Source organism: Cynocephalus volans, chromosome 1, assembly GCF_027409185.1.
Source record: "Cynocephalus volans isolate mCynVol1 chromosome 1, mCynVol1.pri, whole genome shotgun sequence".
NCBI classification, from domain to species: domain Eukaryota; kingdom Metazoa; phylum Chordata; class Mammalia; order Dermoptera; family Cynocephalidae; genus Cynocephalus; species Cynocephalus volans.
Window position 1 is genome coordinate 244994349 of NC_084460.1, and position 17286 is coordinate 245011634.

The 17286-nt window shown below is 39.5% G+C and overlaps 1 protein-coding gene across 1 annotated transcript in view; it reads right to left on the reverse strand.

Annotated features, from left to right (window-relative positions):
• Positions 1-17286, reverse strand: part of PDE11A (phosphodiesterase 11A) — a 393277-nt gene that overhangs the window by 116399 nt on the left and 259592 nt on the right. The window contains exon 10 of the mRNA XM_063110282.1: positions 11703-11753. Coding sequence (XP_062966352.1) covers positions 11703-11753 — 51 coding nt within the window. The remainder of the gene's footprint in view (positions 1-11702; positions 11754-17286) is intronic.

Below are 17286 nucleotides of genomic sequence, written 5' to 3' on the forward strand. Positions count from 1 at the left end.
TGCATAGTAATTAACTGGGCATTTCTCTCTGTGCCTCAGTTTTATCATTTGTAAAATAAGAAAAATAATAGTGCTGTTTTTATGAAGATTAAGTGAGTTAATACAGGGAAGACATCAAAAACAGGTCTAGCAGGTGGTAAAACATTCATGAAATGTTTGCTACTTTCCAGGTGACCATCACACTGAATGTACCAACCATACACTGGGGAGGAGAGTCCAAGGAAAGGGCCTGAGCTGCAGGAATAGAGGCCTCCAGATTGGCAGTGTGATATTCACCTTAGCTGTCTGATACAGAAATGGCATATAGCCACTGACACCCCCTTCAGAGGCTCGCTGCTAGCACTTGATGAAATAAGAGCTATGAAAGCACTTTGAGTCAGCAAGAATGCTGCATTGCTCTTAGTGAATTGCAATACTTGAAAGCATGCAATGGGGGGGGGGTATCATGTTATCCTACAGTAAGCCCAGGAAATGTATTTTAAAGTCCATCCACCTGTAGATGCTTAACAACAGAATAGTATTTAAGCCTTTTATCCCTGAATAGGTTGAAAAAACCCTGACTGTAAGTTCTCACCAGGCCTTCTCATACTGTCTCCTTTAATGGGTGTGTGGATTTTATTACAGTGAGCCTAAAGAAGTACCTGTGAATGCTGCTCTCGGACATTTTCTAGGGCCAACTCTGAGGCCAGCTGCTGTGGCCCCCAACCTGGGGGTACTGAGGTCAAATCTGTTTTGGGCTTAAATTCCTTCTACAAAATGATCTTGTAGAAAGGATTCTAGGATTTTCTGTAACAGTGGGACTATAACAGATTTTCGATTTTTATTAAAATTCTGACTTGTTCACAACCTAATTCTTTTTAGTCCCAACCAAATGTTTGAGGCCCTGGATAGAAACATCAGCCTGGATTATATGACAGTCTTAGAATATTCTCTGTGGCTATTCATGTTCATAACACTGAGTTTAATTTCTGAGTTTTATGTATATGAGTATCAAATCCAAAGACAGCAAAATCCTGCTCGGACATTGTGTCATTGACTATAGATGTTCTGATGCCTGGTGCTGTGGATTGAATGTGCCCCCAAAATTCATTGAAGCTTGATTTCCATTGTAACAGTGTTAAGAGGGTAGAATATCAGAGTATGGCAGTGTTAAAAGGTGGGGCCTTTAAGAGGTGATTGGATCATGACAACTAAACCCTCATGAATGGCTTAATCCATTCTTGGAGTAATGGGTTAATGGTTCAGTGGGTTGTCATGGGAGTGGCACTTGTGTCCTTAAAAGGAGAGCAAGTGAGCACATTAAAGAGCTCTTGCCACCCTCACCATGTGACATCCTGTGTTGTTGTAGAGAGTCACCACAAGAAGGCCCTCACCAATGTGTCTCCTGGACCTTGGACTTCCCAGCCTCCAAAACTGTAAGAAATAAATTTTATTTCTTTACAAATTACGCGGTTTCAGGTATTCTATTCTAAGCAACAGAAAATGGACTAAAACACCTGGCTAAAGTGGGGTCTTTGTGAAGTCCATGAATTGATTCTAGGGAAGCAAAAACACCCAAAACAGAGTTATCATTCCACCAACATGTAGCATTCCTGGGAAGGGGAGGGAAAGGGGTGCTGAATGGCTCCACTAGTTCTGGTAATGAAAGCAATGCATTTAAAGGTACAGAATACAGCCACACAGACAGCTATGTTCAAGTTCTGCTGCTGCATGCATGCCACAATTACACACAACAATAACAATACTTCATGGAGCATCTGAAACACTGATGTCCAGATACCTACTGCACCACCTCATCAGCGATTCTCAGCCCCTCCACACTGCCTCCCCCGCCACCCTTTGGCTGCCTCACTGGGATACAGCAAGCACAATGGCCTTATCCAGGCTTTGTTCGGAAGGCTGAACCAAAGGGGAGAGTTCTCCAGTCCCTCTGCCTTGTGCCTGGGCAAATGAATAAGCTGCCTGTGTCAGTAACATATTCCAGGTCATGCGCACACACAAACATTATTATATCTCAAAATTACTTTTAAATTACTGTCTTTCTGGTTTAGCCATTTTCCTAGAAATGTAGCTCAGCAAATCCTTACGTGGAGCAAGGATGGCACCCAGTGGCCAAAGTGCTTCATCTCAGATCCTGTTTTCTCAGATTTTCCATTTGCTTGTCTCTTTGGAGACAATGAATTGCTATGAGATCCTTTTCTAAAGACACAGTTGAAACTCCAAATCACACGACTACCCCTGTAAGTTGAAGCACATGTACACACACACTGTCTCACACACAAATTGAGACAGTATTGGAGTTAATTCAGAATAACAACTTCTAAAAATCTTTCAAAATTTACCTTGAGAGTCTTATTTAAAATCAGCATATTTCAGATCTGCAGATTATTGTTCATCATGTCCTTAATATCAAGTATGAGCCTATAAAGGACTGTGCCTATAGGAAATATTATACAAATATAAACCTAGTCTCACATTCTTCACTTCACATTTCCACCCCAGATAGTCTCTAGTTCATAAGTTCTCATGCCTTAAACATAAGACTTTATCTCCTGACAAGTGCTTTATCATTAAACTGATGTTTGCAATCTCATATGCTTGTTATCTTTCTTACAAGGTACTTGGCAGGCCTGGTGAGCACAGAATAATAGAGTGGGACCGCTCTTTTTCCTTTAAGCTTTCCAGATGTCAAGAGATTTCCATACAGCTGGATAGCCAGTCAGAGTAGGAGGAAGACAGGTAAGATGTCAGAATAATGGATCATATAGACCCTCTTGTTAAGAATGACCCAATGTCTCCATGATGTTTGCTGTTTCCAATGTCCTTAGGTTCCTAAGCAGTCTGAAACCCCAGGGCAAGAAGTCACATGGGTGGTGCAACCACAGTACAAAAAAAAGTTCCTAATAAAACAACGTTATATATTAATTGCACAAAGAGTACCTTAGACAGTTTATGTTAAATGTCCACGTTAAGATCAGCCAAAATTCTGTGTTTCTCAGACATCATCACAATACATGCTTATTTGTTCCCCAAACTGTCAAAATGCCACTAAGATTCCAAGAATAAGAGCTGAATCAAAAGAAATGACTTAAGCATAAAATTCCATGACATTGCTTCCATTTTCCTACTTAGATACTTGAAGACAGCATTGTCCTCAAGGTCAAAACAAAACATTGGAGAGGAAAAATCAAAGCAGATGGGTCCATTTTTCTTGCTGGTTCTTTGAGTCTTCGTTGCCTTATATTGTAAAATGGAGATATGCTAACCTTGCGCAAACTCACAAGAGGCTCGAGTAAGATAATGGATATAAAAATGTTTTTATATACTGCTATTTCTTATTATTTAAGACATTATTATTATTTAAACATTTACAGGTAGCATTAGGGTATAGTTTTTATATTGGAGAGATTGACTCTTGTCTTACCCAAAGTAATCACTTATCTTCCTCACAAGTATCAGTGCATTATATTATCCCTCAAATATAATATAGTCATGGGGGGCTTTGGAAATTACTTATAATATGTAATTAAATCAAGGTGAGTCAAGCCTTCCACCAAATACTCAAATTCTTAAACAGAGCTTAAATTCAAACCTTTGAGTATTCAGGAATCATAAAAACCCGAAGATGTTTTATCAACATTTATGTTGCTTTGTGTTTTATTTTCCCCTGTCCTCCTGGAGATAAGTTTTATAGGCTCATAAAATTATAGCATTTTATAGCTGGAAATGGCTTTGTTTTACAGATGAGGAAACCTGAAGCCTCGAAATTTTAAATGAACCGAGAGGCCTGTTGGCTGCTCTGTCTATTAACACAATTGCTACTCTTGTCTTACTGTGTCCATGGCCTTACAAAGTATGTTTAAAGGGACAGCACTGGTTACTGAGACTGCAGAAAGCCCGGAGGTCAGACATTCTCTGCTAACTTCTTATTTCCTATGGTGCCTCGGGACCAACAGAATCATGACTCACGAATGGTTTTAAGATTTTGGATAGGTCCATTTCCAGCTGAGAAAAAACATGAAGAACTACCAAACCAGTACATGATTTCAAAAACAGATAGGAGAGAAAGAATACAGGACTACCCCAAATAGTAAATACAAATACAAATAAAAAAGAATTAGAAAGGCATCTTGAGTGTCGAGAAAATAGGTTTTTAAAGAAACCAGTCAGCAGGGTAGTGGTAGCAGGATACACACTTGAAGGATTTTATTTATTTTTTAGCTACTGGCTGGCACCAGTATCTGAACCATTGACCTTGGCATTACAAGGCAGTGTTCTAACCAACTGAACTAGCCAGGCAGCTGAATTTTACTTAGTAGTAAAGAAATTGCCGAATGAACTAAGAACTAGTGGCAAGTAGCTTTACTCACAGCAGGGAAGAGAGATGTCATTACGGAGCACTCCAAAGAGAATAGGGCCCACCCTTACCCCACACAAAGAAGATGAATCCCTTTATTTTCACATAGTTTAGGCTGCATAGAGAAACCAGGAAACTAACAACCGAGAACATAAAACAAGGGGTTCTAAACAGTGTAAAGCAAAGGTTGACACCAAATTTTCGGACATTCCCACTGTCATAGATCTCTGCTTCAACACTCTACCTGTGCATTATAATTTCTTCTGCCATAAACATGGCAAACATTTCAATGAACTTGGTCACAAGGTAGAAATTTCTCCAGTACCCAGGTACAAGGCACGGTTTTAGGTGATATAAGGGTTACAAAAATGAATAAGACAAGAATTCCCCCCTGAAAATGCTTCTAGTTTAACCATTTGATTAGACAGGTGCACCAAGATTTATGTTGCAAGGTATAAACTGATAAGTACGAAAAGAATGGGAAATGAAAAGATCACTTTTGCCTGTAGGACAACTAGAATGACTTCATGGAGGGATGGGAAAATGAGCAGGATCAGATGGATGGTGAGGACTTTAAACATGCAGAGATAGGAAGAAGGATGGGAAAAAAGACAGGAGAGGGCAGAGAACGGGCAGAAATCATCCAAAAGAACTAGCGTGAAGGGTGAGTGGGAGCATGGGGAACAGGCTGGAAAAATGAACTGGAGGTGAGACTCCAGCAGACTTTTAATGTCCAGTTAAATAATTCAAATTGTTGGAATCTAGAAGCTTATAGAAGACGCTAAGCTTTGTAAGTGGGAACCTGGCACCAAGTGCTGTTCATCTGGCAGCTGTATGGATGGAACTGGGAGAGGGTCGAGAGAAGGAGGCAGGGAGACCAGCTGGGAGAGCAGTGTCTGCATGAGAATGAGATCTGCCCTAGTGAGGGTTGTGAGGATGGGTGGGAGCATGAGGGATGTCCCGAAGGCAGAATGAATGGGACAGCATGTGGGGCTGAGGAGGGGTGAGGACTCAGTGATGACTGTACAATCTACAATCGTATCCTAAGTGTGCATCTGGAGAGTGGGGGTGAGGGAAGCGTGAGAGTCAGGAGGTCGTAGCTTCTGTGTGTACTGAGCGAGCAGCGGAGTGAAAGCCCACCATTACGACGCTAACCCAAGCCCACCTCATGGAGGTGACCGGCTGCTGTTCCTGCATTTCCCAGCTCCATGTCTGTAGTTACAGATGACCCTAATCAGAGGAAAACCAAACAGGAGGTAGAGTGATACAGTCCTGGATGCCCTAATGTTCTGGTAGGTTCTGATGCCTTTGGCCTCTATAGTTTCCTTCATAGTTCAGGACTCTCACCGGGCCACACTGTCACTCTGCACTGGACTTTCGGGGCTTGTCACTGCTCTGCTTCCGAGTGCTCTGAAACCAAAAATGAACTACCCTTTATTTCACTGCCTCAGGTTCAGACCCCCGGGCCTTCAAGTGTGACACTTAGGAATGCAGGGAGCTCAGCCGTGTTCATAGGGCGAGGAAGGTGGGAGAAAGCCTTCTAGGCCCACGCCTCTTCCCAGGGAAAGTCCACATTCACAGTGACCTTCTGGAGACAGTGTCCCTGCTTTGTTTTCAAATTGAAAGAAGTGACAGATAGTGGCTATTTAAGTTGATCTGAGGGAGGTCATGGTCACCACAGGATATATTTTGGTCAGGCAGATCCCTGAAGGGCCCTCAATCTGCGGTCGCTTAGCTCAGCAGTAGGAAAGTCCAGCCTGGGCTTGCAGACCTGGTTCCCCTCACATCATCCCCCTCCCCCGCATCTTCAGTACTCAAGAGTGTCAAAGTACAACCATCCTTTTTCTGATGTGGCATTTGATTAAGACACAATTCATAAAGAGAACCGGACATTTGAACACAAAGCACTGCCCATATTTATGGATGTGTCCCGAGCCGAGCAAGCGGCCGGGCTTCATGTGCTGCCTGTGAGCAGGAGATGCCCTCTAAGGTGCTGATGCAGCTCTTCCCTCCGCAGTCCATCTCCTGGGGAAGGCTCAATAACTTTCCCTGATGGGAAAAAAAACTCAGGTATTAAACTTGGCATAAATACAATTTAAAGCCAAAACAATCTCCTAAATTCAAGAGGCAGGAACAAGGGAGAAGACAGAATAGTTTAGGTATAAGGTAATACTCAAATTCCATTTATACTGCTGTGGGATCATCTTTTAAATAACTGTAGAAATAAGCTGAGGTAAATTGGAAAGCTCTCGAGATTTCCAAAGGTAGCATTTCAGGAAGGCCATGAGAACTGAGACTATAGAGAAACGAGAGAAAGCTCTTGTTCCCTCTCTGGCATCCCAAGGTCCAGTGTTACCCCCAGGGGCTGTGGAGGAGCCTGAGGGAGAGGAGTTGGAGGGTGCCCCCTACTGGCCGGGGTAGGAACATGGGCTCCCTGGGCCCCACAGTGCCCAGCTCTACCTCTTTCCCTCCTTGGCATTCTCTGTGTTACTTGAGTTTGGGTAAGTGCTAAGGCGTTACCCTTCCTCTACATAGTGCGCTCTTCCTCTGCAAGAGACTGCTGCAAGGATTGGGCTTTTCCGTGGCTTCGGAAATAGAGTAGGCAGGGAGTTGCTAGCACATGTGGTGCTTGTGTTATCAATTAGAAAAAGGAGCGCCCTCTGGAGGGCCAATGACTAAAAGGCATCACATGCACTTGGCCAACCAAGGGGTGGGGGACAGCCCCACTCCTGCCTGCTTGTGCAGGGCATATGGCAGACACAGCCACTGGCATAACTGTAAGGTGGTCTTGAGGGCTGAAGCTTCTTATTTTACACATCAGACAATTTCATGGATTCAAGTGTCTTTTCAAATCTAAATTATTAAAAGAAAAAAAGCCTAGTAAATCACATCTCATTGCTAAATCTGCAGAGGAGACCATAAGATTTTTGATGCAGCCTTTTTTATTTCAGTATATAAATGCCACAAGGAGTATCTATTCTTGCTAGTTTTTTATTTACTTTACCAAGATATTAATTTGTGGCCTAGGCATTAACATTAAAAACATGAAATATGTAAGGGGTAGTTCAAACCCAAACACATAACATGAGTTATTGGCATTTAATTACTGAGGTAGTTACAGGCTATAAACAAGTTCATCTCTGATTGTGGCCGTAACCCATGCAGTTCTGAATTGAAAGAAGGTATGATAGAAGGTGGTAATACACACAAGAATGTCCACGAATTGAATTTAATTGGTTAATTGGCAGTATATGGTGATAACTGTTTGGTTTGCCCACCACATTGGAACCTAAGGAAAGTACATAAAATTACAGGAGCGTATAATTGGTGTACTAAACTCATTTTCTTATGTTATCATAGCCGGTATCTTCAGGATATTAAAACCCTTTAAACCAGCCATCTTCAAAGAGATCTAATTGTCAATATGGTCTTTATACATTATTCCTCTTAGCACAGAGCTGAGGGATATAAGTCGGCACTAAAATCTGCACAAATTGTCAGTATACAACTTTCTTATTTCATGTTCATGGAAAATCAGTAAATGTTAAATGAAGATAAAAGCCATTCTTTAGATCCTGGTTTCCTCATTTGAAGCACAGGGTAATCAACCCATAAAGGCAAATTTATTAACATTATAACTGGAATCAGACCTTTAAAATAGTTAATTCATTAGTTCCAGGAAGTTCTGTGATCGTTTTGTGCCTAGGTGGCCCTGCAAAAAGGACTTTTTTCCAAGATATAAATAGTATATAAGAACAGAAAAGATAAGCTCAAATTCTGGCATCTGTGGATGAGCAATTATAGGTCGTTTACCTACTTATACTGGCTGGGCAGTATGGAGACATTCTAGAAAGGTTTTCCCACTCTAATTCCATTCACTCACCCACCAGTGCACACTCCTCAAGGAGATTTTTCTCAGTAGGAGAAATAGGGTTATCAGAACAAAACAACCCCCATCTCACCCATGGCATCCTAGAATAGGGAAAGGAATTCCAAAACCTGAAGGCGTGTGAAATAGTAGACCAGATGAGGAAGAGGAAGGTGGCATCAGCCTAGCATTAATAATTATTAAAGATTTACTACAGGTTTATCTTATATGAAATCTGTCTTCCTTTAGGCCACACCACCTAAAGTGCAAATGGTAGCAAATGAAGAGTAATTAATGATACATATCACACTTGCCAATACTGTAGCATTTCCATCTCTCCTACTTATTTCTGAAAGTCCTCAGGGTATATCTCACTTGTCCTTAAAATGTGACCACTCAGCCTTCATCGATCCCTTCGGCCTCTGCTGGTTGCTCTGGTAGGAAGGTGCCTGGCCTCTGGTCCATAGCGATACTGCCTTCCATTGGGCTGCTGCCTTCTGATGTGTGCTGCTGACACTCTGGACCCCTGTGCTCTTGGGAGCATTTAATGCACTGAACCCATACTAAAGTCCATGCCTTTTGTGTCCCCTCATGTTCTCAACTGAGAACGTGAATCCATGGGAGGCTGAAGTAAGGAAAAAATCCAAGGGACAAACCTTATGCTAAACTTGGAATCATCTAGACACTGAGGCCTATGGCCTCAACTTCCTTTAGAAGTATTCTTGACGTAGAAGACTTTCCACCTTTTGTATAAATAGCCACCTCTCACTGGCCTCTCACATATTTCTGCATCCTAGATGTGGCCTTCAACTGAGGTCTGTCCTATGTATGTATGTACTTCACCTCCAGATCTTTTTTAGCACTAGACAATGAAATCAGTTTCTTCCCAAACTCTGGCTTAGTCTCGGAACCACTGATCACTAGTCTGGTCTCCCCTGGGATAATCCAACACATTGGGACTCAGCCATTCTTTAACTCATGAAATCTCATTGATATCTCTGACTCCAGATTTCAAATCACTGCACACGTTTTTTCCCTAAATTTTTACTATGTCTGTTAAAAAAGTACTGCAGGTAGCAAAGGTTACAATACATTTTGATGTAAACATGGTTTGTCTGTATATATAGGTCAAAACAAAGCATTTGTTTTCTGTTGTGTAGCTACAATGTCGGGAAACTACTATTTCACATACTCTAGCCTGGAACTTCAGTAGATGCTTTTCACTGTCTATGTGCAGGGTTATTTTAAGCCCGCCACACTTTAATGTTATTGCTGCAGTTATAACAGGCATAGCAACCAATTATAATAATGTTTTATTTACTTTATATATCAAGAAAAAAAGCCGTTTGGTTAAAATTATCTACTATATCTCAATTACACTATAATAGGATACTAGCTAATATCTTTCAGGATAAAATCTGGAATAAATCAGTTAAGTTAATAATCTTAATAATTTTGAGATGAAATAACCCTTTGTTCTCAAATTTAAATACTTTATATTTTTAGTATGTTTGTGCTAACGATAGAAAAGCAAGGCAAATTTCAGGACAATGGGAGTTTTCTTACTCTAAGCAAAGAATTAAACCTGAATGAGGGTCAATAACCTAAAGAGAGTAGACAGCTGTGGATTTTGGCCTGTTATAGCTCTGAACAGGTCACATTAAGTAGCACTTGCAGTCATATTTAGTTTTTGCCTACTTCTTCTATTTTTCTCCCTGCTTACCTCTTCTGTCTTTTAGTAATGATAATTATAACAGCAAAAATATAAGAATGTAGATATTATATTAACATTCTAGCAGGAACTGGGTATTTCCATAAATAAAATTTCTAGGTATCTGAACTTTATTAAAGTAAAAAACCTTTAAATATTTTTGATGAAAATATTATAAAATTTATGTACATTACATAAAATTTATATTAAAATATAAAACAATTAGATATTATCATGGTTTTAACATTTTCTTAATGACTAATTATTCTGAGTTGTAGAATACTGATGCTCATTGGATTTATTTAGTCATTTGTTCATCCATTCATTCATCCATCCATTTATTGAGTGTTACTATGCTCCAAGAACTGTAAAAGGTGGCAGGGATTGGGAATACACAAAGCCCTGCCCTGATCGAGCTTGCATTCTAGCTGGTATGCAGGGTGTTTGCCTCTACAGCAAGAGAGCCCTGACTGCTATGGTTTTGGTTGCTCTGTCTCCATCCTTGGCTGTCAGCAGGCACCTCTTGCAGGCACCACATCTCTCCTTTTGATCTCAGTTTACCATTGCATGTCTCTTCCCTAAGCATTGCTCCAAGTCAATAATAAACCATATCCCTGGATGGAGACCAAGCAGCTCATCATCCGCCTACTGTAGACGTGCTGCTCCCTGCCCTTCTGAGGAGTTCTCTTATCCCTACTCTCAGCTTTTGGGGTCTTCCTTTGTTCCCTTTCTTTGTTCATATGTCTCAATTCTAATGATCTGATTTGGTCATCAGGTCCAAAGTGCTCTGTGCCATTTTTTCTGGGAAGACAAATGCATCTATATGCAAATAAGACTTGGAAGAGTAGCCATCGCCAAGTGATATTACATACTGATATTACAATACAAAATATCATCTTTCTTATAGTTGTGGTAGCTTTTTCTGATAATTCTTTGGTCCTCCACAAAAATTTAAAAAGGCAGACACCAAAACTTCCCAAAGAGAGGAAAATCAGTTTCCCTACAATTTTATGTTTTGACCAGTAGGGGTGCAGGGAGACAAGAAAGAATTCTGAACTGCATTTAAGAGAACGATGGTGACTAATGTGAAAAGGAATATTTAAAACATTCACAGACCTATCGGATATCGGAGCTGGAAGGAGTTCTCCCCAAGTGGCAGGGAAGTGTCGTGCTTATGAACTCCAGTGCTGGGGCCAGATTGCTATACCCCTTACAATGGTTTGACCTTGGCCTGGTTATGCAACATCTCCATGCCTCAGTTTATTCATCTGCAAACTAGTATGTACTTGACAAGCTTGTGAGGATTAAATGAATTAATACAGGTGAAGTGACTTGTATTGTGCCTGGCACACAGGAAGCTGCTGGTAAATGATACCTGTTATCTCAATTTCTTCACTTATTTTTACAGATGAAGATATAGGTCCTAAGATAAGTCAACAGCAAATTAGAGATAAAACCAATGCCAAAACCTGGTGTCCTGATTCTCACCACATTATACGGATTTTTTTTTCTGATATCCTGCTTTCTTCACAAATGGGAAGAAATACTGAATCATTTAAATGATCACGAATGGACTATTCAGTTATATATAAGTCCCTTTTCCCCTCCTAAAATAGAAACATCCAAACACACATTTGCCCAGTTCTATTCCCCCAACTCCCAAGGCAGGACTAATTCAATAGAGGCAAGAAACAAAGGGTCACTCCTGACCAGGTCTGGCAAAGTTTAATTTTATGCACTAGTAGGGCAATTATTTTCTTCCTTACCTTAAACTTGTCAACTTCAGCTTTTGAACATGTTGCGTGGTATGATAGTACCTGATTCAGAAGAAAAGAAAAGAACTTTAACAACTAGGCATGACTGTGTTTTCTGAAGTTCTCCAGGCTTAAAAATAAGCTTTGCTCACGTACAACCCCTCAACCTAACAATGGATTTTAACGTATGAGAAGAAATTTTTTAGTAATAGTCTGTGACAAGATCACACATTGAAGGATATTTTATATCAGGATTTTTCTATAGGTAGTTATTTCATCAAATACATGATGTGGCTCAAGACCATAGTTTCTAAAGGATGTGAATACTTGTCCTGTGAAATGCTCTGAAAATAAAAAGGTGCTGTGTGCATGAGCATGCATGCGTCTGTGTGTCCTGGGGCAGACATCGTGGGTTGCTGACTCAACTTCCATTCCCTCACCTGTTCTCACCTGCCTGCTTTTGTTGTAGATCCTCCCTTGGTATCCGCAGGGGGACTGGCTCCAGGACCCTCGCAGATACAAAACTCCAAAGATGCTCAAGTCCCAATATAAAACAGCATAGTGTTTGCATATAACCTATGCACACCCTCTTATATACTTTAAATCATCTCTGGATTTCTTATAATACCTAATACAATGTAAATAGTTGTTACACTGTATTTTTAAATTTGTATTATTTTTTATTGTTGTATTGTTATTTTTCATTGTTGTTTTTTTCTGAATATTTTTGATCTGTAGTTGGTTGAATCTGCAGATGTGAAACCATAAATACAGAGGGCCTACTGTACAGGAAGGATCATATTATTTTGAATTTGTATCCTTTTTTGTAAGAGTATTATACTTCCTTGCCCTATCGACATCAGCTTCAGCACGTGACTTGCTTTGGTCAATGGAATGTAGGACAAAGTGATAGATGCCACTTTTGGGCAGTGTCTTTAAGAGTGATCACATAATTCCATCATCTCCTTTCTCCCTCCATTGGAAAGGAATGGCCAAGAAGGGCTGCACCTTCAGCCTGGGTCCTAAAATAAACAAGACACACTGAGCAGAGCCACAGCCAACCTGCAGCCAATGACATGTCATGTGAGCAAGAAATCAACTATTATGGTTTATCACCACATCATAATTCACTGAGACAGAGGCCTAAAAGTAAAAAACCCAATTCACAGGCTCCCTGCAGCTAGGAGTGGTCATGTGGGGGTGGCCATATGATACTACTCCTGTCAATGAAATATAAGTGGAAATGTTGAGGCTGTCTCTTTCTTTTTTCTTCCTCCCTGATAAATAAAGTCTGGAGATGCAGCAAAATCTGGTGTCTATGAGGTGACAACCATGAGAGTGGATGCCAGCTTGTTATGGATAGTAGAGCAGAAAAGGAAAGGGAAATGAGGTTGGCCTTGGGCTGCCCTGCCCCAGACTTCTTGTCTTGTGGGACAAATAAACACACGTTTGTTTAAGCCAGTATTGGTATGTTATAAGGCATATATGCATACATATGCACGCACACAAATATAATGTATACATGTTGTATGTTTTATGCTACCAAACCCATTGTTAATTGACACAAATCTCAAACAAATAAGTCTGGAAAGTGCTACCAAACAAACTTCTTTACCTACCAAACTTAGAGAATCACAGTGCACATTTGGCTTGGAAAAGTAAAGTAACACATTTTATTTTGTTAAATGTAGCACTTCCGAAATCTAATTAGCCATAGAACTTCCTTGTAGGTAACATACTAATCTACTAATAATCCAGCCTAATAACCTATTGATCAAGAACTGTGAGAAATGCTGACCCAAGGCACACACACGATTTGTGTGGGAGAACCAGGGTGGCAATGGAGGCAGTGTCTCCTGATGGTTAGAACATAGCCTCTAGAGCCGGACTGCCAGGACTGCTCCACCTCCAAGCTCTGGGAGTTTGGGCAAGTGACTTAATCTGGCTGGGACTCATTTGTAAAACAGTATAATAGTAATACTACACAGGCATGTCCTACTTAACATCAGTAATCTACTCTTGAAAATCAGAGGTTCCATCTGGAAACACTAATGGAATATTTTCCACTATTTTTAATTGGAAAAAATTATAATACATTATAAGATCATCAATAGCTTCTTAAAACTTAACTGAAACACAGTAAAATTCATAGATATATATAAAACAAAAAAAATATGTTAGGTTATAAATTGCTTTAAATGTTATTTTCTGATTATAACTATATAGTTATTAACAAAATTTTCTTTGTATTAAGTAACATGTTCTCTTTCGTTGTAAACTCTTTTCTCACTGACTTTATTTTTTCCATAGTTTTCTCAGACCTTTTTCACCTTTGAAAGGGGACTCACAAAAATGTTTTATTGAAGAATAAGTATGTTCTATGAGATTTGATTATGAAAAATGAAGAGGCTTTCTACTGGGAAAATGTTAACCACAATGATATTCTGTGGAGTGGGCCTGTACTTCACAGTGTTCTGAGGAAGATTGAATGCAATCATACATGTCAAATACCTGGCACACAAATAATAAACTTATATTTATTGTATTAATATCCAGTTAAAATTTTATCATTAAGTATTTGGCATAATATTATGTCATCACATTATTTTTATTGTCTCATAATATTAATAAGTATTTTTAACCCCCAAATAACTGAATAGATTTTCTTCTTTTGGTTTGGTTTTACTGTGGTAAACTTGAATTTGGCCATTTTTTAAATTAGAATTTCTTATTGTGTACAGATCTCTTTTTGCAGATTCAGTCTTCAAAATTTCTCTTTATTTGCCTTAAAAAAAAAAAAAAAAAAGCTCAAGCTGCAATTCAAAACCTTTGCCACCAGGTGGTGCTTGCCAGCAGGCTTTTAGTATGTGATGCATATTACCCCTGCCCCCACTCCCCTTGTTTAAATCAACTCTTCCTACTTAATTTTTTTTTAAAAAAGCCATTAACTCTATTAAATTGAATCTATTTGCATCAGTGAAGCAGGCAATTATTACAGACTAAGACTTTTTGCTCGTTTAAAATTAGTTTCTTTTGTTTGTTATTGGATTATATGAGTTCTTTGTATATTTTGTTATTATTATTATTTTTTTTCGTCCTTTTTTGTGACCGCGCTCAGCCAGTGAGCGCACCGGCCATCCCTATATAGGATCCGAACCCGCGGCGGGAGCGTCGCTGTGCTCCCAGCGCCGCACTCTCCCGAGTGAGCCACGGGGTCCGCCCCCTTTGTATATTTTGGATTTAAGTCCTTTGTTAATGTATGTTTCTCCCAGTCTGTGGCTTGCCTATTAATTTCCTTTTAATGTGTCTTTTAACAAACAGAAGTTTAAAATTTTAAGTGTAACTTGTTAATTTTTAAAATTGTTATTGTTTCACATATTCTTTCTAAGGAATTTTTGCCTACTCCCAAGTTGCAAATATCCATCTTATGCTGTCTTCTAGAAACTTTACAGTTTTATCTTTTATATTTAAGTCAACGATACACCTGAAATTAAATTTGTGTATAGTGTAAGAATAAGACTTTCATGAAAGAAATGTCTTGGTTACTTAAATTTCCTGGGCCATAACTTGGAGCCAAAGCCCTTTTGAATTTCATCTTGAGATTCTAAGCTTCTCTCCTGGTTAATTTATTAAGTACGTAGGAATTTATTTATTGTACCCAATTTGACACAGTTAGTGATAAAGTAGCCTTTGGTTTTACTTTTTGAATCTTCTTGTTCTGAGAGTTGCTGCTTTCTTTTGCAGAACTCTGAGCACCAGTAAAGGGGGCAGAAGAGTGGTCTAGCTAAAGAATTTTTCAATCACCTTCTCCCAAAGGAGTACAGTCCCATGTGGATGAGCAGGGAGGAATCATTAGCTAATACGAGTACATTTTTGTGCAGGAGTAGGCAATTTTGGTAAACCACAGTCTGGAGGGTGGTAACATTGTCGCCTCTAAGAATCTTGAGAAAAACCAACATGCTGGAGGAGCAGATTTTTCAAGACAAGGGGACCTTTAAATCTGGCGAAAGAATACTTTTGATTTTCTCCTTCCAACCAGTTCCTGCTGCTTGATCCTGAAGGATTTCCTGGGATGCATTGAGGAAGGTGGTGGTGCCATATCACTCCAGTTTGCTTTCAGAGTTTGCAGGTTTTACGCACAAGGCACAGCAATGAGAACCTGGTAATTCTGTAGCCTGTTCACGTATGCTATCAATTTAGCCATCATGCAATCCTTCTTGGATATGTTCAAGTTTCCTCCACAATTCCAGGCTATATTAGTTTTACAAGTTATCTGAGTTCCCTAAGATGTATATTTCATAGCAAGGATCTAGGTAAAACATACATCTTGGATAATAATATCTTTGATCAAGTAAAAAACTTTAATTGAATGCATTGTAATAGTTTTGAAAAAAGTAATTTGCAAAACGTGATTATATGAATATATATGCTATCTTTCTCTATGAGAAATATTGTTAGGTTATGAGAATTTAGCCACAATATATACACTAATTATTTTGACAGTTCAAAAGAATTTGTATAAAGCTTACATACAAAAGTAAACAGCTGATCCACAGAATTCTTGACAAACATTAAACTTTCACAAAAATTTTTTTATCCTAGACAGATTCATCTCTTGTGTCAGTATTAATTTAGAAAATATTTTAAAGTAAAAACTAGTGACTGAGTTTTGCTGCTGAGCTCTGACTTAAGAAATCTTTACAGTTTCTTGAATAAATCACTATTTGCAAAACGCTACCAACTTCAATTAACTTTTGGATTGAACTTGCTTGTAGCAAAACAACAACAAAAAGCAAGATAAAGCAATTATCAGACCCATGAAAGACAGAGGAAAGAAGTCCTGTTTTTGTGTCGAGTTTGCACAGCAGGAAAGGACAATTAACTATATTTCAAAAGAAAAGCAATGGGCAGAGCTATGGGATAGACCACTGTATCAAGCCTTGCCCCCCACCACATGCAATTCAAAACCAGAACCAAGTGCCTGCCTTGCAATCCCGGGAACTGCCTTGAGTAGTTCAGGGTGAATTTCTCACACACCAGTTGTTTTGAATGTTAATTTTTTGTGGATCTGGGCAGCCATTTACTCTTGAAATGAGAAAAGGACCGCTGCAGAAACCAGCTGAGGGGCATGAGTATAAAGAACCACTTAATAGGGAGGAGGAACAAAGACCCAACCGAGGACCCAGACTGGCTGTCTCGGGCAGAAAAGGGCTGCATGAATATTAACCAATAATTTATGGCTCTGGTAGCAAAGTGGCACTCAGAAACTAAACTTATAGCAGATCAAAGCTAAGCTGATCTGAAGGAAAATCCCAAATAACTTATATGAATGAGCTCCAAGGAAATAAAGCTTTGCTATCAGCAGTAGTCCTCCAGCCAAGAAAGATGACAAGCCACAAGGAGTGAAAAGCCAGTGTACTTGGAACAACCTGACAGAAGTGCTATCTAATGTGGTGCAGAACCATACTCCAGGATTTCTTAACTAGATGACGAGAGGATTCAAAGACATGGCAACTGAACGATGCGTCGAAACTGGGGAATCATCTGTTTCTTTGTCATATCTTTAAGAAACTGCCTGCTGTATAAGAACGAAGTG